Source organism: Triticum urartu, chromosome 1A, assembly GCF_056163025.1.
Source record: "Triticum urartu cultivar PI428250 chromosome 1A, HENAU_Tu73, whole genome shotgun sequence".
NCBI lineage: Eukaryota > Viridiplantae > Streptophyta > Magnoliopsida > Poales > Poaceae > Triticum > Triticum urartu.
The window spans coordinates 587427413-587449218 of NC_141873.1; the positions used below are offsets into that span (position 1 = coordinate 587427413).

Sequence of the window (21806 nt, forward strand, 5' to 3'; positions counted from 1 at the left end):
CACCTACCCCCTTAGGAAAAATCTCGTCCCCGAGATTTCAGCTGATCCTTAAATAAGTATGGATGTTCTGTCCGAAGAAAATCCTCTCTTTCCCAAGTTGCTTCACTTTCGGTGTGATTGCTCCACTGAACTCTGAAAAACTTGATGGTCCTCTGTCGGGTTCACCTTTCAGACTCCTCTAATATTTTTACTGGGCGTTCCCGATAAGTGAGGTCTGGCTGCACGTCAATGTTCTCATGGGATACTTGCTTCTCTGGTTTGCTTACGCACTTCCTTAATTGAGAGACGTGGAACACGTCGTGGATGTCGGACAAGTCTTCGGGTAAGTCTAGCTGGTAGGCTACAGTGCCTCTTCGTGCCACTATGCAGAATGGTCCAATGAATCTTGGTGCTAACTTTCCTTTAATCTTAAACCGTTGCAGTCCCCTCATGGGTGATACTCGTAGGTACACAAATTCACCGGGTTCAAAATTGACCCCACGATGTTTCTGATCGTAATAACTCTTCTGTCGGCTTTGAGCGGTCTTGAGTTGGTCCCTGATTAGCTTGACTTTTTCCTCGGCTTCTTTGAGCATGTCTGGGCCGAAGATACGACTGTCTCTGGTCTCTGACCAATTTAGCGGGGTACGACACCTCCATTCGTATAGGGCTTAAAAAGGTGCCATTCGCAGGCTGGCCTGGTAGCTGTTGTTGTATGCGAACTCGGCATATGGCAGACTTTCTTCCCAACTGGTTCCATAGGTGAGGACACATGCTCTCAGCATGTCTTCTAAAATTTGGTTTACGCGTTCAGTCTGTCCATCAGTCTGGGGATGGTAGGCTGTACTGAAGGCCAATTGAGTTCCTAGAGCCTGTTGTAAATGATCCCAGAATCTCGAGACAAATTGAGTGCCTCTGTCGGATATTATAGTCTTCGGGACTCCATGCAGACAAATTATACGGGAGAGATAAATCCTGGCAAGCTTCTGAGTGTTGTAGGTTGTCTTCACTGGAATAAAATGTGCCACTTTGGTTAATCTATCGGTGATGACCCATATGGCATCATTCCCGTGTCGTGACCGAGGTAGTCCGACAATAAAATCCATCCCTATTTCATCCCATTTCCACTCAGGTATTTTGTTTGGTTGTAGTAGTCCGGCTGGTTTTTGATGCTCAACTTTTATGCGTTGACAAGAATCGCAACACGCAACGAATGTGGCTATGTCCCTCTTCATACCGTGCCACCAAAATCTTTCCTGAATATCCTTATACATTTTGGTTCCTCCAGTGTGGATTGAATATGGGGTGGTGTGTGCTTCAGTTAGGATTTTCTGTTTGAGGTCCTCTATGTTTGGCACACAGAGTCTGTCTCCGTACCGTAATATTCCATCATCGCCTATGACAAATTCCGAGGCCTTGCCCATACTCACCTTTCTTTTAATTCCTTCAATGCTGGGGTGACCAGGCTGAGCTTCTTTAATTCTCTCCAGAAGGTCGGGCTTTATTTCCAAGTTTGATATGGTGCCTTCCGCGATCATTAATAAGTTGAGTTTGGCAAATTCTTGTTGGAATTCAGGTCTCAAGCTTTGCAGACTGTTTTCGTCGGAGCTGGGGTTCCGACTAAGAGCATCAGCCACTACATTTGCTTTCCCTGGATGATAGTGGATACCAACATCATAATCCTTTACGAATTCCAACCAGCGTCGTTGCCGTAAGTTTAGTTCTGGCTGTGTGAAAATATATTTGAGACTTTAATCAACTCGGATGGTGCCATTCTATATGGTTTCTTGTATATGGGGGTGGTTCCTGGTGCTAGCTCAATGCTGAATTCTATTTCTCGGTCCGGTGGCATGCATGGTAGTTCTTCGGGAAATACATCTGGAAATTCACATACCACTGGAACCTTGCTTAACTCAGAAACGTCCACCTTATTCAATCTCGGCTGCCGGGGTATTTTTCTTTCCTTGGATGATACTTTTATTGTCTTCCCGTGGTGATGCGTGAGAATTACGGTCCGGTTGAAACAGTTAATAAAACCTTTGTTGGTGGCTAACCAGTCCATCCCTAGGATGACATCCAGTCCTTTATTTTCCAAAAAATAAGATTGGCGTAAAATTTCAATCCTTCGAACTCAATAACCACATTCTGACAGTAACTCTGAGTAACTTGCTGAATCCCAGGGGACTTGATGATCATGGATTTTTCCAAGGGAAACATTGAAAAATTATTTTGCAAAGCAAAACTTTTCGAAATGAATGAGTGAGAAGCTCCAGAATCAAACAAAACCGTTGCAGGTATTGTGCTGACAGGAAACGTACCGAGTATGATATCCGGAGCGTTTTGTGCTTCTTCTTTGGTCACCTGGTTTAGATGACCCTTCCTGTGGTTGTTGTTGGGGTTGAAATTGTTGCGCTTGGGCGCCGAATTATTTCCACCATTGTTTGGCTTTGGGGTCGAGTTCCTTGGCTTGGGGCACTGTTTGGCGTAGTGCCCTTCTTCTCCACAAGCGTAGCATGTAACGCCTGGGCGATATATGAACTCTTTGTCCCTTCCATGGTAATTCTTGGTTGGGCGAGAGATGTTTGTCGTAGGTTTGTGTGTCCCACCTTTCTGAAAATCTGTCCTGCTTCGGTGGTTGCGTGCAAGAGTAGTCTGGTCTCTTTTTCGCTTACGTAAATCTTCCAAGCTACGTCTCTCATTTTCCAGAGTAATAGCTTTGTCCACTAGTGTCTTAAAATCTGGAAAAGTGTGAACGACCAGTTGGCATTTAAGCGCGGGCGGCAGACCGTCAAGGAATTTCTCCATCTTCTTGCTTTCAGTCATACGTTCTTCATTGGCGTAGCGGGACAATAGAGTTAATTGACTGTTGTATTCTGACACTGTCAGGTTCCTTTGTTTGAGGTCATCAAATTCTCTCTTCTTGATTTTCATAATACTCTTGGGAATGTGTGCACCGCGGAAACCTTCCTTGAAATCATCCCAGGTTATATCATTTTCGTTGGGGTGCATGTGCAGAAAATTCTCCCACCATGATGCAGCTGCTCCTGTGAGATAGTGTGGAGCATATAGTACTTTCTCGAGATCTGAACATTTTGCAATAATTAATTTTCTCTCCATATCTCGAAGCCAATCCTCGGCTTCAAGAGGCTTGTCAGTATGAGAAAATGTTTGGGGACGTGTCTTCTGTAGCTCAGATAACTTAGAATGCTGCTGATACTGTCCATGGTGATTTCCCATGTTGATGACTTGGTTCATCATTTCCCGATGTTGTTGCTGACTCTGCTCATAAAGGCGGCACATTTGTGAAAGTGCCGATTCACTGCCCTGTTGGCTTGACTATCCCTGAGTGAACTCGTTGCTTGGTTGTGCATCATAATTTTCCTCTGGTGGAGTTGGCATGGAACGAGTCCAAGGACGAGACATTTTTCACTCTGGGGATATATTTTGTAAAACCCATAAGAAAAGCTGAAAGAGTCGCAAAAACAATTCCATAAATGCATAAAGCTGGCAAATAAAGTTAAATAACCAAGCTTACTTAAGAAAAACAAATCGATTTCCGCACGGAGAAGGACTGCTCATTACATATCTTACACGCGGGCGGTAATTATACAATACGTCACTCAGGATATGCGTACATAATCCTGACATGTTATTTAGGCTAGTGCACTTCTCCAGATCCTACATGATGCGCAAACAAGCTACTTCTCACAACCTATGTACATATAAACATATCATACAAAACGGTACATTGCATGGCAGCTAAGCGTACTCAGGCGGAGATGTTGACGACCTCCTTTGCCCTGCCGAGGGTGAGGCGTAGCGAGGCTGGAGACCCGACTTCCTCCTCGCTAATAGGCTCCATACGTGTAGTGTTGCGCTGAGTAAATGGAGCGGGTGCCAGGGGCGGAACAACACGAACCGGGGTGGGCGCGCAGGGTGGTGCAGTGCGCACTGGAGTGGGCGCAATAACTTGGTTGAACTCTTTGGTGGTAGGCAGGCGACGAGTAGGTGCATAAGATGCTGAGGACGAGACCCAAGTCAGTGGCGGTGCGGTGGGTAGGAGCTCCCTCCTATTGGCAGCACAACCATGAACTGAGTCCATGCGGGCAGCCACGAAGTCGTCCACCAGGTTGTTGAAGGCTGCCTCCAGGGCCCGGAGATACTCAATAAGCATCTCAAAAGCCTCATCTCGTTCTCCTCTGGGGCAGGAGAATGCGTAGTGACAGGTGTAAGGCACATGGCATGGAAGATAACGGTAACGACGAGTCTTCATCACGGGTGGGACATCCCTGAGACGAGCTATCGCCTCGCAGGCTGCCATCTGCATAGCATGCGTCTCCGTAGGCATGGCTCTTCCCAAGAACCGGTAGCGGCGTAACTCACCACGCCCTCCCTTGAACTGCACCGCGGCCTGGTGCATGGTCAGACTGTCGTTGACTCGGTGCTGGCAGAGTGTGAAGACTGGGCGCACAGATGGCCCCATCGCGACCTCAACGATGAAGGAAAGAATCTTGACGAACCCATCGGGCACGTTGGCGAAGGTCTGAGACTCGCAGCTGTTGTCGGCCATCTACAAAAGTAGGCAAAAATTCTGCATGGTCAGAACATAAATTTATGCTGACTGACAGAAAAAAAGGACTACAATCAATAAAATACGAAAAAGGCTCAATCATGCTAATAACCAATTAGCGATCGCACCTAGTGGCTTCCTACAGTCAGCCTAGCTCTGATACCAAGCTTATCACGACCTGTTTTCCAATAAAAATATTTATTGAGAAACCAATCTTTTGAGTCCAGTATGAGAAAAATTCTCCTTACCGGTAGACAAATTCTTGATACAATAAGCCAGTAGCATGAAATATATTACAGGGTTGAGCAACGGTTGCTCAACCAAATTATTACAAGTACGCCAATAATTATACATAATGGCGGACATGACACAGTGGTGTGGAGGCATACTACTGACTCGAGGATAGGGTGGTGGTGGAAAAACACAGCGAGGAGTGAGATACATGACTCTAAAACTGGCATCTCATCGAGCGTCGAGGTGAGGCTCGATGAATTTATTTGGTAGCGGAAGCGGATATAATACAGTGACCAAATCCAGGGTCGCACGAGACTGACTGGGATTCCTCTAGGCATCGGACTCGCTATCGAACTCTTCATCCATGAGATCGCCTTCGTCAGCATCTGGCCAAATCAACAAGCCAGTGAGTACTTTGAAAGTACTCGCAAGACAGTTCAGACGTAAGATATAACAAATGCATGCATGAATGCGTCATGATTTATTCACCAATGTACATTCAAAAATTAGCATAACGAAGTAAGTAAAAGGGAAACGGCGGTAGTCTGCCTGAAATCCCAACAAAACATAAATGAAAATCGATCGGGTGTCTGAAGCGAAGCCTCGAAGGGTGGATAAATAAATATAAGAAAAGGATGCCACAGTCGGGCGTCTTAGCGGCACCACATAAAGGGCTTTAAAAGAAATGCCACAGTCGGACGTCTAAGCGACATCACAGAAAGGGCTTTAAAAGAAATGCCACAGTCGGACGTCTAAGCGACATCATAGAAAGGGCTTTAAAAGAAATGCCACAGTCGGACATCTAAGCAACATCACAGAAAGGGCTTTAAAAGAAATGCCACAGTCAGACGTCTAAACGACATCACAGAAAGGGCTTTAAAAGAAATGCCACAGTCGGACGTCTAAGCGACATCACAGAAAAGGGCTTTTATCGAAAGTAAAATATAACAATGCCACAGTTGGACGTCTGAGCGACATCGCAGAAAGGGCTTTTATTCACAATTAAATAATACTCATAATCAACATTCAATTCATGAAAATAAACGGGTTAGTCCATCCACAGGAATAATCATTTAGCCGGAATTAGCACTCATACGATTCACCGGAGTCTCTGTCATCAAAATTGGCTCTTGTCAGGATAAGATGATGTGAAACTTGGACATGGAATAGATGATTCGAAGGAATATAAGACTCTGCAGAGGTTGTACAAAAATTTCCCACAGCCAACGGATTTCCGTAGTCACGAAGGACTAGTTCCGTTTATGGTATTTCGGAAGAAAACACAGCTAACCAGTACACACCCATCCTACCTCTCGATGCTAGGAATCACCCTAGACATCGTCCAAGAAAAACTTTTGAGACGGGGAGATCACAATCTCGAATAGCATGGGATCAAATTTATATACGCGCGCTCTAAGGGGTGCCCCCCTCTCGGTCCCAACCGGAAACACCCATGCCCCCTGACCGGATGACTGGCTTTAATCCAGGGCCATGGAACCATCATCACGGCCTCTCCTTTTGGTGTGTACCAGGAAAGTGGTTTGCAACTTACTAAGCCATATTCCCTGCGGAAAACATGTGGTAGTACAGGGAAGGAAAAAGAAGGAATTGGATCGATACGGTTTGACACTGTAGTCAAATAGTCTGGCATAAGACTGGCATGCTACAACACTGCCATCTTACCCATCCTCATGCCAACACATGGCCATTCATACTCACATCCATCCACTTATGGATCATCGAACTCACTTACCTCAACAATGCATGGAAATAACGTTCATCGGTATGCTCATCAACATGCCATGAGACTAACTAAATGCAAAACATGCCAAGACACTCATCATATCAAAATTTCAAACATGCTTGCCTGGTTCGGAGTAGTCGGAGCCTAGCTCAGTGAAGTTTGCGGTTCCGTCACCTCCTTCGGTATCTACGGTATAAAGAAAATGTATGCGCTATCGTAAATACCGTGAGGTGCACAAAAAGTATTCCAAATTTTTTTCGAATAAATATGATAGAAAACTAGACAAAAATCTGAAGAGGACAGAAAAAGAATCAATCAAAAATATTATCCTGCTTAAAAGTTATAAAGGTTTTTGTCCAGGGACTCATCTGTAATGAAACAGAAAGTTTCCAGGGGCTAGCTCATAAAAACAGAAAACGTTCCAGTGTTGAATAAGCCAGCCCAGAGGGGAAAGCGTATTTTGCCCGAAGGCGCTTCTAGAAAACGATTCACTTAAAAATGACAGAGAGGCTGACGGTGGGGTCCCACTCGTCAGGTTTAAACTTTCAAATGGGGGGGGGGGACGAAGCTCGTCGGCACCCGAGAGCCGCGGTGGTCGCCGGCGGCGATCCACGGCGAGGCAGGGGGATCGGAGGGTACCTCCATGATCAGGGCACCTTCCCGCGTCGGTTGGTGGTGGTGGTGGTCGCCGGCGAGTACCACGTCGATGGCGAGCTTTGCTCCGGCGGACGGCGGCTCGGGTGGTCGAGGGACTCATCGGAGAGAGCTGTGAAGGAAAAATTGATGCTGGCGTTAGCTTACTGGGTGCTAGAGGGAGTAACTGACGGGGTTTGGGCGCCGGAGACGGCCTCACCGGAGCGAATCGTGGTGGAGGCCGAGGCGGATCGGGGCGGCCGGAGTTGGGGGAGGAGACCTCCTCGAGGTCCTCCGGGTGGCTTGGCAGAGCTTTGGTGAGGTGTAGAGGTGGTGCATGCTCGAGGGTGAGCTCGGGGGCCCTTTTTATAGGCGGCCCGAGGCGGTGGCCGTGAACGGGGGTCTCCGGTGAAGGTTACGGCGGCGCAGGGCTTGGTCGGGGGTAATTAGGACGTTGGGCGTCATCGTGGAGGTCCACGGTTCCGTTTAGGTGCTAATCGAGCTGGGATTTGGTGTTTTTGGGCGAGTTCGACAGAACGGGGCGGCGCGGGCCCGTCGGCGGCAGGGAGCACGTCCCGTGCTTGCCGGGCCACGGTGACGGTGCCACGGGCGTGCGCTGGCATGCATGAGGCCACGCGGAGAGCGGAGAAACGTTGGGCGGCGCCGAACGGCGTTGAGCCGCCGTTCTTGTTCCCTGTCGGCTGTAACGGGGTTTCGGCCGCCGCAAGACATGCCGGCGCGGGCGGCCAGGGGCGCCACCGACGCCGGGAAGACGCCAAGCGCGCGTGCGGGGGTGCTGGCCAGGGAGAAGAAGCCATGTGCAACGCGCCAAGCGCACTGTCAACGCGTGAGTGAAGCTGACGGACGAAAAACGACACTGAAGTCTGAATTTTCTGAATTTGCAAAGGAACAGTGCAGCTCAGGTGTTCGACAGAATGTTTTTGGCCTCTGGGTATTTTTCCTTGAGCTGATTTTTGATGGAGTGGCTACTCATTGCTCCAGTAGGCTGCCTGAATTTTGGTGGAATTTTTGGAGAAGTGTAGATATGAATTTCACCAAATTTGGCAAATCTGGTCCAAACTTGCAGAGACTGAATTTTGAAAATTTTGAAAAGGGGAGGAGTGGATCAAGATGGTTCTGGGTTTTGGATGTTAAGGACAATCCAGAGGAGTTGGTTTTAGGTCAAAACTCAAATGCAATAGGGTACTTGCTTTGAAAATCTCTCAGGCTCCAAATAATTTTCAGAAATGATTTGAGGGGAAAAATAATTAGAATAAAATCCAAAACTTGCTTGGATGAGTTGGGACAGAGAACTTAGGTTGATTACAAGGAGTAGGGGAGGTTTTGGTGGGGTTTTACCACATGGACAAAATACAAAGTCATGGGTGGTTAACAAGATATGAAAATCCCAAATTTTCATAGAGTTTCTTTTTAAAAGAAAAAGATCAAACTCCCAAAATAATTTGAGAGGGAACCAACAGAGGAGAAGTTTCAAAATATCAAACACCATAGTTTGAAGAAAAATAAAATCCTTGCCAAAGAAAAGGAAGTTTTTAAGAGGAAGGTTTTCTGGAAAAGAAATTTTTTAAAAGCCTTCTTTTAATAAAAATTCAACAAAGCTTTTGATGAAAACCAATTAAAATTTTTGGAGTGTCACAACACCTACCCCCTTAGGAAAAATCTCGTCCCCGAGATTTCAGCTGATCCTTAAATAAGTATGGATGTTCTGTCCGAAGAAAATCCTCTCTTTCCCAAGTTGCTTCACTTTCGGTGTGATTGCTCCACTGAACTCTGAAAAACTTGATGGTCCTCTGTCGGGTTCACCTTTCAGACTCCTCTAATATTTTTACTGGGCGTTCCCGATAAGTGAGGTCTGGCTGCACGTCAATGTTCTCATGGGATACTTGCTTCTCTGGTTTGCTTACGCACTTCCTTAATTGAGAGACGTGGAACACGTCGTGGATGTCGGACAAGTCTTCGGGTAAGTCTAGCTGGTAGGCTACAGTGCCTCTTCGTGCCACTATGCAGAATGGTCCAATGAATCTTGGTGCTAACTTTCCTTTAATCTTAAACCGTTGCAGTCCCCTCATGGGTGATACTCGTAGGTACACAAATTCACCGGGTTCAAAATTGACCCCATGATGTTTCTGATCGTAATAACTCTTCTGTCGGCTTTGAGCGGTCTTGAGTCGGTCCCTGATTAGCTTGACTTTTTCCTCGGCTTCTTTGAGCATGTCTGGGCCGAAGATACGACTGTCTCCGGTCTCTGACCAATTTAGCGGGGTACGACACCTCCATTCGTATAGGGCTTAAAAAGGTGCCATTCGCAGGCTGGCCTGGTAGCTGTTGTTGTATGCGAACTCGGCATATGGTAGACTTTCTTCCCAACTGGTTCCATAGGTGAGGACACATGCTCTCAGCATGTCTTCTAAAATTTGGTTTACGCGTTCAGTCTGTCCATCAGTCTGGGGATGGTAGGCTGTACTGAAGGCCAATTGAGTTCCTAGAGCCTGTTGTAAATGATCCCAGAATCTCGAGACAAATTGAGTGCCTCTGTCGGATATTATAGTCTTCGGGACTCCATGCAGACAAATTATATGGGAGAGATAAATCCTGGCAAGCTTCTGAGTGTTGTAGGTTGTCTTCACTGGAATAAAATGTGCCACTTTGGTTAATCTATCGGTGATGACCCATATGGCATCATTCCCATGTCGTGACCGAGGTAGTCCGACAATAAAATCCATCCCTATTTCATCCCATTTCCACTCAGGTATTTTGTTTGGTTGTAGTAGTCCGGCTGGTTTTTGATGCTCAACTTTTATGCGTTGACAAGAATCGCAACACGCAACGAATGTGGCTATGTCCCTCTTCATACCGTGCCACCAAAATCTTTCCTGAATATCCTTATACATTTTGGTTCCTCCAGGGTGGATTGAATATGGGGTGGTGTGTGCTTCAATTAGGATTTTCTGTTTGAGGTCCTCTATGTTTGGCACACAGAGTCTGTCTCCGTACCGTAATATTCCATCATCGCCTATGACAAATTCCGAGGCCTTGCCCATACTCACTTTTCTTTTAATTCCTTTAATGCTGGGGTGACCAGGCTGAGCTTCTTTAATTCTCTCCAGAAGGTCGGGCTTTATTTCCAAGTTTGATATGGTGCCTTCCGCGATCATTAATAAGTTGAGTTTGGCAAATTCTTGTTGGAATTCAGGTCTCAAGCTTTGCAGACTGTTTTCGTCGGAGCTGGGGTTCCGACTAAGAGCATCGGCCACTACATTTGCTTTCCCTGGATGATAGTGGATACCAACATCATAATCCTTTACCAATTCCAACCAGCGTCGTTGCCGTAAGTTTAGTTCTGGCTGTGTGAAAATATATTTGAGACTTTAATCAACTCGGATGGTGCCATTCTATATGGTTTCTTGTATATGGGGGTGGTTCCTGGTGCTAGCTCAATGCTAAATTCTATTTCTCGGTCCGGTGGCATGCCTGGTAGTTCTTCGGGAAATACATCTGGAAATTCACATACCACTGGAACCTTGCTTAACTCAGAAACGTCCACCTTATTCAATCTCGGCTGCCGGGGTATTTTTCTTTCCTTGGATGATACTTTTATTGTCTTCCCGTGGTGATGCGTGAGAATTACGGTCCGGTTGAAATAGTCAATAAAACCTTTGTTGGTGGCTAACCAGTCCATCCCTAGGATGACATCCAGTCCTTTATTTTCCAACACAATAAGATTGGCGTAAAATTTCAATCCTTCGAACTCAATAACCACATTCTGACAGTAACTCTGAGTAACTTGCTGAATCCCAGGGGACTTGATGATCATGGATTTTTCCAAGGGAAACATCGAAAAATTATTTTGCAAAGCAAAACTTTTCGAAATGAATGAGTGAGAAGCTCCAGAATCAAACAAAACCGTTGCAGGTATTGTGTTGACAGGAAACGTACCGAGTACGATATCCGGAGCGTTTTGTGCTTCTTCTTTGGTCACGTGGTTTAGATGACCCTTCCTGTGGTTGTTGTTGGGGATGAAATTGTTGCGCTTGGGCGCCGAATTATTTCCACCATTGTTTGGCTTTGGGGTCGAGTTCCTTGGCTTGGGGCACTGTTTGGCGTAGTGCCCTTCTTCTCCACAAGCGTAGCATGTAACGCCTGGGCGATATATGAACTCTTTGTCCCTTGCATGGTAATTCTTGGTTGGGCGAGAGAAGTTTGTCGTAGGTTTGTGTGTCCCACCTTTCTGAAAATCTGTCCTGCTTCGGTGGTTGCGTGCAAGAGTAGTCTGGTCTCTTTTTCGCTTACGTAAATCTTCCAAGCTACGTCTCTCATTTTCCAGAGTAATAGCTTTGTCCACTAGTGTCTTAAAATCTGGAAAAGTGTGAACGACCAGTTGGCATTTAAGCGCGGGCGCTAGACCGTCAAGGAATTTCTCCATCTTCTTGCTTTCAGTCATACGTTCTTCATTGGCGTAGCGGGACAATAGAGTAAATTGACTGTTGTATTCTGACACTGTCAGGTTCCTTTGTTTGAGATCATCAAATTCTCTCTTCTTGATTTTCATAATACTCTTGGGAATGTGTGCATCACGGAAACCTTCCTTGAAATCATCCCAGGTTATATAATTTTCGTTGGGGTGCATGTGCAGAAAATTCTCCCACCATGATGCAGCTGCTCCTGTGAGATAGTGCGGAGCATATAGTACTTTCTCGAGATCTGAACATTTTGCAATAATTAATTTTCTCTCCATATCTCGAAGCCAATCCTCGGCTTCAAGAGGCTTGTCAGTATGAGAAAATGTTTGGGGACGTGTCTTCTGTAGCTCAGATAACTTAGAATGCTGCTGATACTGTCCATGGTGATTTCCCATGTTGATGACTTGGTTCGTCATTTCCCGATGTTGTTGCTGACTCTGCTCATAAAGGCGGCACATTTGTGAAAGTGCCAATTCACTGCCCTGTTGGCTTGACTGTCCCTGAGTGAACTCGTTGCTTGGTTGTGCATCATAATTTTCCTCTGGTGGAGTTGGCATGGAACGAGTCCAAGGATGAGACATTTTTCACTCTGGGGATATATTTTGTAAAACCCATAAGAAAAGCTGAAAGAGTCGCAAAAACAATTCCATAAATGCATAAAGCTGGCAAATAAAGTTAAATAACCAAGCTTACTTAAGAACAACAAATCGATTTGCGCATGGAGAAGGACTGCTCATTACATATCTTACACGCGGGCGGTAATTATACAATACGTCACTCAGGATATGCGTACATAATCCTGACATGTTATTTAGGCTAGTGCACTTCTCCAGATCCTACATGATGCGCAAACAAGCTACTTCTCACAACCTATGTACATATAAACATATCATACAAAACGGTACATTGCATGGCAGCTAAGCGTACTCAGGCGGAGATGTTGACGACCTCCTTTGCCCTGCCTAGGGTGAGGCATAGCGAGGCTGGAGACCCGACTTCCTCCTCGCTAATAGGCTCCATACGTGTAGTGTTGCGCTGAGTAGATGGAACGGGTGCCAGGGGCGGAACAACACGAACTGGGGTGGGCGCGCAGGGTGGTGCAGTGCGCGCTGGAGTGGGCGCAATAACTTGGTTGAACTCTTCGGTGGTAGGAAGGCGACGAGTAGGTGCATAAGATGCTGAGGACGAGACCCAAGTCAGTGTCGGTGCGGTGGGTAGGAGCTCCCTCCCGTTGGCAGCACAGCCATGAACTGAGTCCATGCGGGCAGCCACGAAGTCGTCCACCAGGTTGTCGAAGGCTGCCTCCAGGGCCCGGAGATACTCAATAAGCATCTAAAAAGCCTCGTCTCATTCTCCTCTGGGGCAGGAGAATGCATAGTGACAGGTGTAAGGCACATGGCATGGAAGATAACGGTAACGACGAGTCTTCATCACGGGGAGGACATCCCTGAGACGAGCTATCGCCTCGCGGGCTGCCATCTGCATAGCATGCCTCTCCGTAGGCATGGCTCTTCCCAAGAACCGGAAGCGGCGTAACTCACCACGCCCTCCCTTGAACTGCACCGCGGCCTGGTGCATGGTCAGACTGTCGTTGACTCGGTGCTGGCAGAGTGTGAAGACTGGGCGCACAGATGGCCCCATCGCGACCTGAACGATGAAGGAAAGAAGCTTGACGAACCCATCGGGCACGTTGGCGAAGGTCTGAGACTCGCAGCTGTTGTCGGCCATCTACAAAAGTAGGCAAAAATTCTGCATGGTCAGAACATAAATTTATGCTGACTGACAGAAAAAAAGGACTACAATCAATAAAATACGAAAAAGGCTCAATCATGCTAATAACCAATTAGCGATCGCACCTAGTGGCTTCCTACAGTCAGCCTGGCTTTGATACCAAGCTTATCACGACCTGTTTTCCAATAAAAATATTTATTGAGAAACCAATCTTTTGAGTCCAGTATGAGAAAAATTCTCCTTACCGGTAGAAAAATTCTTGATACAATAAGCCAGTAGCATGAAATATATTACAGGGTTGAGCCACGGTTGCTCAACCAAATTATTACAGGTACGCCAATAATTATACATAATGGCGGACATGACACAGTGGTGTGGAGGCATACTACTGACTCGAGGATAGGGTGGTGGTGGAAAAACACAGCGGGGAGTGAGATACATGACTCTAAAACTGGCATCTCATCGAGCGTCGAGGTGAGGCTCGATGAATTTATTTGGTAGCGGAAGCGGATATAATACAGTGACCAAATCCAGGGTCGCACGAGACTGACTGGGATTCCTCTAGGCGTCGGACTCGCTATCGAACTCTTCATCCATGAGATCGCCTTCGTCAGCATCTGGCCAAATCAACAAGCCAGTGAGTACTTTGAAAGTACTCGCAAGACAGTTCGGACGTAAGATATAACAAATGCATGCATGAATGCGTCATGATTTATTCACCAATGTACATTCAAAAATTAGCATAACGAAGTAAGTAAAAGGGAAACGGCGGTAGTCCGCCTGAAATCCCAACAAAACATAAATGAAAATCGATCGGGTGTCTGAAGCGACGCCTCGAAGGGTGGATAAATAAATATAAGAAAAGGATGCCACAGTCGGGCGTCTTAGCGGCACCACATAAAGGGCTTTAAAAGAAATGCCACAGTCGGACGTCTAAGCGACATCACAGAAAGGGCTTTAAAAGAAATGCCACAGTCGGACGTCTAAGCGACATCACAGAAAGGGCTTTAAAAGAAATGCCACAGTCGGACGTGTAAGCGACATCACAGAAAGGGCTTTAAAAGAAATGCCACAGTCGGACGTCTAAACGACATCACAGAAAGGGCTTTAAAAGAAATGCCACAGTCGGACGTCTAAGCGACATCACAGAAAAGGGCTTTTATCGAAAGTAAAATATAACAATGCCACAGTCGGACGTCTGAGCGACATCGCAGAAAGGGCTTTTATTCACAAGTAAATAATACTCATAATCAACATTCAATTCATGAAAATAAACGGGTTAGTCCATCCACAGGAATAATCATTTAGCCGGAATTAGCACTCATACGATTCACCGGAGTCTCTGTCATCAAAATTGGCACTTGTCAGGATAAGATGATGTGGAACTTGGACATGGAATAGATGATTCGAAGGAATATAAGACTCTGCAGAGGTTGTACAAAAATTTCCCACAGCCAACGGATTTCCGTAGTCACGAAGGACTAGTTCCGTTTACGGTATTTCGGAAGAAAACACAGCTAACCAGTACACACCCATCCTACCACTCGATGCTAGGAATCACCCTAGACATCGTCCAAGAAAAACTTTTGAGACGGGGAGATCACAATCTCGAATAGCATGGGATCAAATTTATATACGCGCGCTCTAAGGGGTGCCCCCCTCTCGGTCCCAACCGGAAACACCCATGCCCCCTGACTGGATGACTGGCTTTAATCCAGGGCCATGGAACCATCATCACGGCCTCTCCTTTTGGTGTGTACCAGGAAAGCGGTTTGCAACTTACTAAGCCATATTCCCTGCGGAAAACATGTGGTAGTACAGGGAAGGAAAAAGGAGGAATTGGATCGATACGGTTTGACACTGTAGTCAAATAGTCTGGCATAAGACTGGCATGCTACAACACTGCCATCTTACCCATCCTCATGCCAACACATGGCCATTCATACTCACATCCATCCACTTATGGATCATCGAACTCACTTACCTCAACAATGCATGGAAATAACGTTCATCGGTATGCTCATCAACATGCCATGAGACTAACTAAATGCAAAACATGCCAAGACACTCATCATATCAAAATTTCAAACATGCTTGCCTGGTTCGGAGTAGTCGGAGCCTAGCTCGGTGAAGTTTGCGGTTCCGTCACCTCCTTCGGTATCTACGGTATAAAGAAAATGTATGCGCTATCGTAAATACCGTGAGGTGCACAAAAAGTATTCCAAATTTTTTTCAAATAAATATGATAAAAAACTAGACAAAAATCTGAAGAGGACAGAAAAAGAATCAATCAAAAATATTATCCTGCTTAAAAGTTATAAAGGTTTTTGTCCAGGGACTCATCTGTAATGAAACAGAAAGTTTCCAGGGGCTAGCTCATAAAAACAGAAAACGTTCCAGTGTTGAATACGCCAGCCCAGAGGGGAAAGCGTATTTTTCCCGAAGGCGCTTCTAGAAAATGATTCACTTAAAAATGACAGAGAGGCTGACGGTGGGGTCCCACTCGTCAGGTTTAAACTTTCAAATGGGGGGGAACGAAGCTCGTCGGCGCCCGAGAGCCGCGGTGGTCGCCGGCGGCGATCCACGGCGAGGCAGGGGGATCGGAGGGTACCTCCATGATCAGGGCACCTTCCCGCGTCGGTTGGTGGTGGTGGTGGTCGCCGGCAAGTACCACGTCGACGGCGAGCTTTGCTCCGGCGGACGGCGGCTCGGGTGGTCGAGGGACTCGTCGGAGAGAGCTGCGAAGGACAAATTGATGCTGGCGTTAGCTTACTGGGTGCTAGAGGGAGTAATTGACGGGGTTTGGGCGCCGGAGACTGCCTCACCGGAGCGAATCATGGTGGAGGCCGAGGCGGATCGGGGCGGCCGGAGTTGGGGGAGGAGACATCCTCGAGGTCCTCCGGGTGGCTTGGCAGAGCTTTGGTGAGGTGTAGAGGTGGTGCGTGCTCGAGGGTGAGCTCGGGGGCCCTTTTTATAGGTTGCCCGAGGCGGTGGCCGTGAACGGGGGTCTTCGGTGAAGGTTACGGCGGCGCAGGGCTTGGTCGGGGGTAATTAGGACGTTGGGCGTCATCGTGGAGGTCCACGGTTCCGTTTAGGTGCTAATCGAGCTGGGATTTGGTGTTTTTGGGCGAGTTCGACAGAACGGGGCGGCGCGGGCCCGTCGTCGGCAGGGAGCACGTCCCGTGCTTGCCGGGCCACGGTGACGGTGCCACGGGCGTGCGCTGGCATGCATGAGGCCACGCGGAGAGCGGAGAAACGTTGGGCGGCGCCGAACGGCGTTGAGCCGCCGTTCTTGTTCCCTGTCGGCTGTAACGGGGTTTCGGCCGCCGCAAGACACGCCGGCGCGGGCGGCCAGGGGCGCCACCGACGCCGGGAAGACGCCAAGCGCGCGTGCGGGGGTGCTGGCCAGGGAGAAGAAGCCGCGTGCAACGCGCCAAGCGCACTGTCAACGCGTGAGTGAAGCTGACGGACGAAAAACGACACTGAAGTCTGAATTTTCTGAATTTGCAAAGGAACAGTGCAGCTCAGGTGTTCGATAGAATGTTTTTGGCCTCTGGGGATTTTTCCTTGAGCTGATTTTTGGTGGAGTGGCTACTCATTGCTCCAGTAGGCTGCCTGAATTTTGGTGGAATTTTTGGAGAAGTGTAGATATGAATTTCACCAAATTTGGCAAATCTGGTCCAAACTTGCAGAGACTGAATTTTGAAAATTTTGAAAAGGGGAGGAGTGGATCAAGATGGTTCTGGGTTGTGGATGTTAAGGACAATCCAGAGGAGTTGGTTTTAGGTCAAAACTCAAATGCAATAGGGTACTTGCTTTGAAAATCTCTCAGGCTCCAAATAGTTTTCAGAAATGATTTGAGGGGAAAAATAATTAGAATAAAATCCAAAATTTGCTTGGATGAGTTGGGACCGAGAACTTAGGTTGATTACAAGGAGTAGGGGAGGTTTTGGTGGGGTTTTACCACATGGACAAAATACAAAGTCATGGGTGGTTAACAAGATATGAAAATCCCAAATTTTCATAGAGTTTCTTTTTAAAAGAAAAAGATCAAACTCCCAAAATAATTTGAGAGGGAACCAACAGAGGAGAAGTTTCAAAATATCAAACACCATAGTTTGAAGAAAAATAAAATCCTTGCCAAAGAAAAGGAAGTTTTTAAGAGGAAGGTTTTCTGGAAAAGAATTTTTTTAAAAGCCTTCTTTGAATAAAAATTCAACAAAGCTTTTGGTGAAAACCAATTAAAATTTTTGGAGTGTCACATGGAGCCAGGTACAACTGCACCATGGCCACGCTCATGAACGCCACCGCTTGCCGGAAGGCTATGCCGCGTGCAACTCCACGCGATGGTACGCGTCCGGGGCTGTCGACCTTGACCGGGAGTTCCTCAAGGTGTACCCGGAGTTGACGCTGTGCCGATGCTGGTTTAGTTCACAGACAGTAGTATCTTGCCCCCAGATGCAGCTTCCGGTACGAGACCAAGCCACTCATCAATGGAATGGCCCGGTGATCGTGCAGCTGGTAGGAACGTCGGTCGGCGAGCTTTGGAGAACATGCGCCGGTCGTGGTGCCCACAGCTCCGGCAGCGGCAACAGCTAGCAGACAGGGTGAGTTTTTATATACGGAAATGTTAACGCCCACACGTGTGGGCGTTCACCACCCCGACCACACGCAAGCATCACCGTTGGCAGGTGTGTGCACGAATCTTGGAAGAAACCAGGTGGTTTTTTGTGCCACGTAGGATGAGGCGCGTGTGCGGTGTGCGAGTAGGTTCGCCCGCACGTTGGTTGCCACCCCGCGGTCAGCGGTTGCCATCTGAGTCGTGCGGTGGAACTGCAATGCGCCCGCACGCCACGCTTCGACTGCGGTTGACGTCGCACGCCTCTGCCCCCTCTCCCTCACACTTCCATTTACTCACCCACACCACAGTTACCGGCATAACCCACTCGCATTTCAAAGCATCGAAGGAGAAGGCGAGGGGAGAAGGCGACGACGGAGGCGGAAGAATCGACGGTGTTCGGGACCGTTGGTGGAGCTCGCCGGAATGGAGCGGCTCGCCGGAGCGCCTGCGGTTGAAGGTACTGCTCGCTGCAACCCTCGCATTCCCTTCCTGCATTTCATCCCCTTCCCTCCCTGTTCGATTCCTCGATCGAGATTCGTAGAAATTGAGGCGATTCGTCGATGCGTCGGCGTTCCTGCCGGCGCCGTAGTCGTCTGATAGCCGCTTTTGGTTGCACTGGTCAGTTTCGTCGCGGGCGCGGCGGCGGCATCGTCGGCGTGGTTCTACCTGTTTGGAGGCACGAACTAGTATTGCCTATGGATTGAGCAGGTGTCTCCCGGGGTTGTTTCTGATGTGCGTTGGTTCGATTTTGTGTTTGCAGTCAGTTCGTGGGAGAATTTTGAGGGTGAATTTGAAGTCGAGGTAGTTGCCATTGAACCCTAGATCTAGTTAGTTTGGTTTTGAAAATGCAGTATGAGGCGAACTTGATAGTTACATTAGCTATCATGTTTGTGCGACCACTAACTCCCTGAACAAATTTGATAGTTGCCACAAATGTGTCTCCCCTTGCGGCAACAATTTACTGAAATGATTGTGTTAGTTGCCACACACACGCTCTTCCATGTGGCAAATAATTTTGCTGAAGTAATGTGATAGTTGACACGCACACGCTTTTTCTCCGTGTGGCAACTAAGGTTTTGCTGAATTCCTGTGTTAGGTGCCACAATCATGCTATTTTCATTGCGGCCAGTGTTTTTCTGAATGATATGTGATAGTAACCACACTGTGATAGTTGCCACAATCGGTAGTCAATGTACATTCACGAGCCAACTGCACTGGATGGCAACCACTATGCACATAAAGTGTGCCTGTTGCCACCTGGATAGTATATTCATGTGGCAAATAGAGTGCGAACACACTGCCTGTTGCCATTCTGCATATAAGACAATGTGGTAAATTGGTTGCATAATGTGGCAACCGACTTTGCATATCAAATGTATCAGATGCCATACATATGCTTTGCATGTGGCAAGTTTTTGCTGACCTCTTTGCATTTACATTTCCACCATGACAATTTGGTCTGTTCCCATCTCAGTAGAATGGCTCGTGGTGATCGTCAAAATGACGATGATGATTTCATGGATCCACCACAGCGTAATCGGGCAACTGTTAATGAGGTAAATGTTCATACATCCCCCTTCCTCCTGCTGTATGTTAATGGTTGACAACCTTGAGCTTGCAGTCGTCTGGCACGAACTAAAATTTCTTTACATTGCAAAACGCGGCAACAACTGATCTCTTTTTTGCAAAAACATGGCAACAACTGATCACTTTATGTCTGTTTTTTGCAGAAGAAGAAACGTATTCGTAACAGAGCCTCCCAAGAACGACTGACTGCGTTGACTGACAAATTCAGCGACGACCAGAAGGGGGCTGCTGCTGAGATGGGTATGCAGTCTATGATGGCTGTCCGGTGCACGAACCTTGTCAACCCTGTATGCGATTGGCTTGGTGAGATCTACGACCCCGCCTCCAGAGAATTCGTGATTCCGGGACGCGGAAGACTACCGCTGAATGAGGAATCCGTGTTCTGCACGTTGGGCGTGCCCCATGGACATATCAAAGTCCCGTACGAGGTCAACAACGAGATCGAGGAAGCGCTGTTCCCCCGTTTGTTTCTTGGGTTGGAATCCATGCCGAACACGACTGCAGTGGCAGATTCGTTGGAGGCCATGACGACGCACGGAGATGTTTTCAAGATGAAGCTACTCATGTACCTCATCTCAGCCGTTTTCGCGCCGACCACTTCTCTTCGCCCAAGCAACAAATGCTTCCCCATCCTGGTGAATGATCTATCTTTACTACATTATTTTTCCTTCAATTTTTTTGCTCCGATGTCATGTGCAAGCTAGTCACTGACAGTTTTTTTTGTTGTTTTTTCATTGGAATTCTGACGCGGCAACTCCTTGTCCTGAATTTTATGGGGTGCAGGCTAAACTAAAAGATGTGAAGAACATGAACTGGTGTAAGTTCATTGCCGACTTCCTGCATGATGCATTTGCAAGCAAGGTGTACCAGAAGGGTTGTCGACTACATTTAATGGTATTTTTTTACTGGTCCTTTATGTGAACACTATTTTTTAACACATCATTATTCATGCATGTCATCATGATCATAACAAGATGGCAACTGCCATGTTGATTATGTGGCAACTGCCATCATGACTATATGGCAACTGCCATCATACTGTGATGGCAACTGCCAACATGACAACATGGCAACTGCCATCATACTATGATGGCAACTGCCATCACTCTATGATGGCAACTAGCACATGCAGATGGCATATTCTTCGTAAAATACCATATATTTTATCCTGTTATTTGTCGCAAAATACCATGACCGCAACTGATTTTTCTTTCTTTTTAAAATTGTTGTACATCAGCTCATGTACGTCGACTGCCTTGATCTGTCCACCGTGGACTTCACTGGGACAGGAGGCCCACCGCCTGCGCACAAGTTTGCTGTTTCTGCGTGGACTATCGATGCTGTCAAGGCTGTGCTTGCTGCAGACAGGGTAACTGATAGCAAATATGGTAAACTGCAGGTTAGTTCTGCTTTTTTTGCAACACATGAACTGCTAGTCAGTGTTCATCATTCTCTCTCTTATATCATTTGCTACTTTTTTTCTTTCTCCCCAGCTGATGGCCAAGCATTCTATAGACTACAGCGTGTTTGGGGGCCTCAAAACTTTGAAAAGTGGATGGACGTGCACTCAGCTCCGTCTTGTCCTTCAGAGGTAATCAAAAGATATACATATATGGTTTGCCGTGGAGTATTTTTCAATGTCGTGCAAGTGATTGCAATACGGGGTTGTCATTGATGCCTCTTTGTTTTGTGTACAGGCGAGGGCACCTGTTGAGCAGCTAATAGGGCAGTTTGCATCTGGAATGACTGGCTTGCTCGGGAAGTTGGTTGAGGGGTGGACGTCCCTCAGTGGCTCTGACGGCGACGCGGTTGCGAGGCAATTCACTTCATTCGTCCCAGAACGTACACACCGGCCAACCGGTTGCCGTGGCCGGTATGACTACAACAGTTCCCAGGAGCCCGCTGACACACAAGATGAACTAGGTGGAGACGCTGGTCTCAGCAAGGATGATGATGATGTCATGGATAATGTGCAAGAGGACACCGATGATGATGAACACACTGAAGTTCGCGCAGGTGGTAACAAGGGCAAGGATGCAACAGATGTCCCCCAACCGGATAAAGTCAAACAACACACGGCTGTGAGAGGCGAAGGGGTTTTTCCATCAAAGAGGGGGATGGCTCCAGAGGGTGCTGGGCAAGTTTCTGCTGGCAAGAGGTCTAGGACCGACCCTGTAGCTGCCAGGAAGAGGTTCGACTTTCATCTTAGCTTTTTGCTTTGTCTAT

At 47.3% G+C, this 21806-nt stretch overlaps 1 protein-coding gene across 1 annotated transcript in view; it reads left to right on the forward strand.

Annotated features, from left to right (window-relative positions):
- Nucleotides 1-21521, forward strand: part of LOC147993152 (uncharacterized) — a 35872-nt gene extending 14351 nt beyond the window's left edge. The window contains exons 2-7 of the mRNA XM_087539240.1: nt 19468-19549; nt 19724-20215; nt 20364-20474; nt 20818-20979; nt 21074-21171; nt 21278-21521. Of these exons, the coding sequence (XP_087395366.1) occupies nt 19468-19549; nt 19724-20215; nt 20364-20474; nt 20818-20979; nt 21074-21171; nt 21278-21302 (970 nt within the window). The 3' untranslated portion in view covers nt 21303-21521. The remainder of the gene's footprint in view (nt 1-19467; nt 19550-19723; nt 20216-20363; nt 20475-20817; nt 20980-21073; nt 21172-21277) is intronic.
- Nucleotides 21522-21806: the final 285 nt, after the last annotated feature.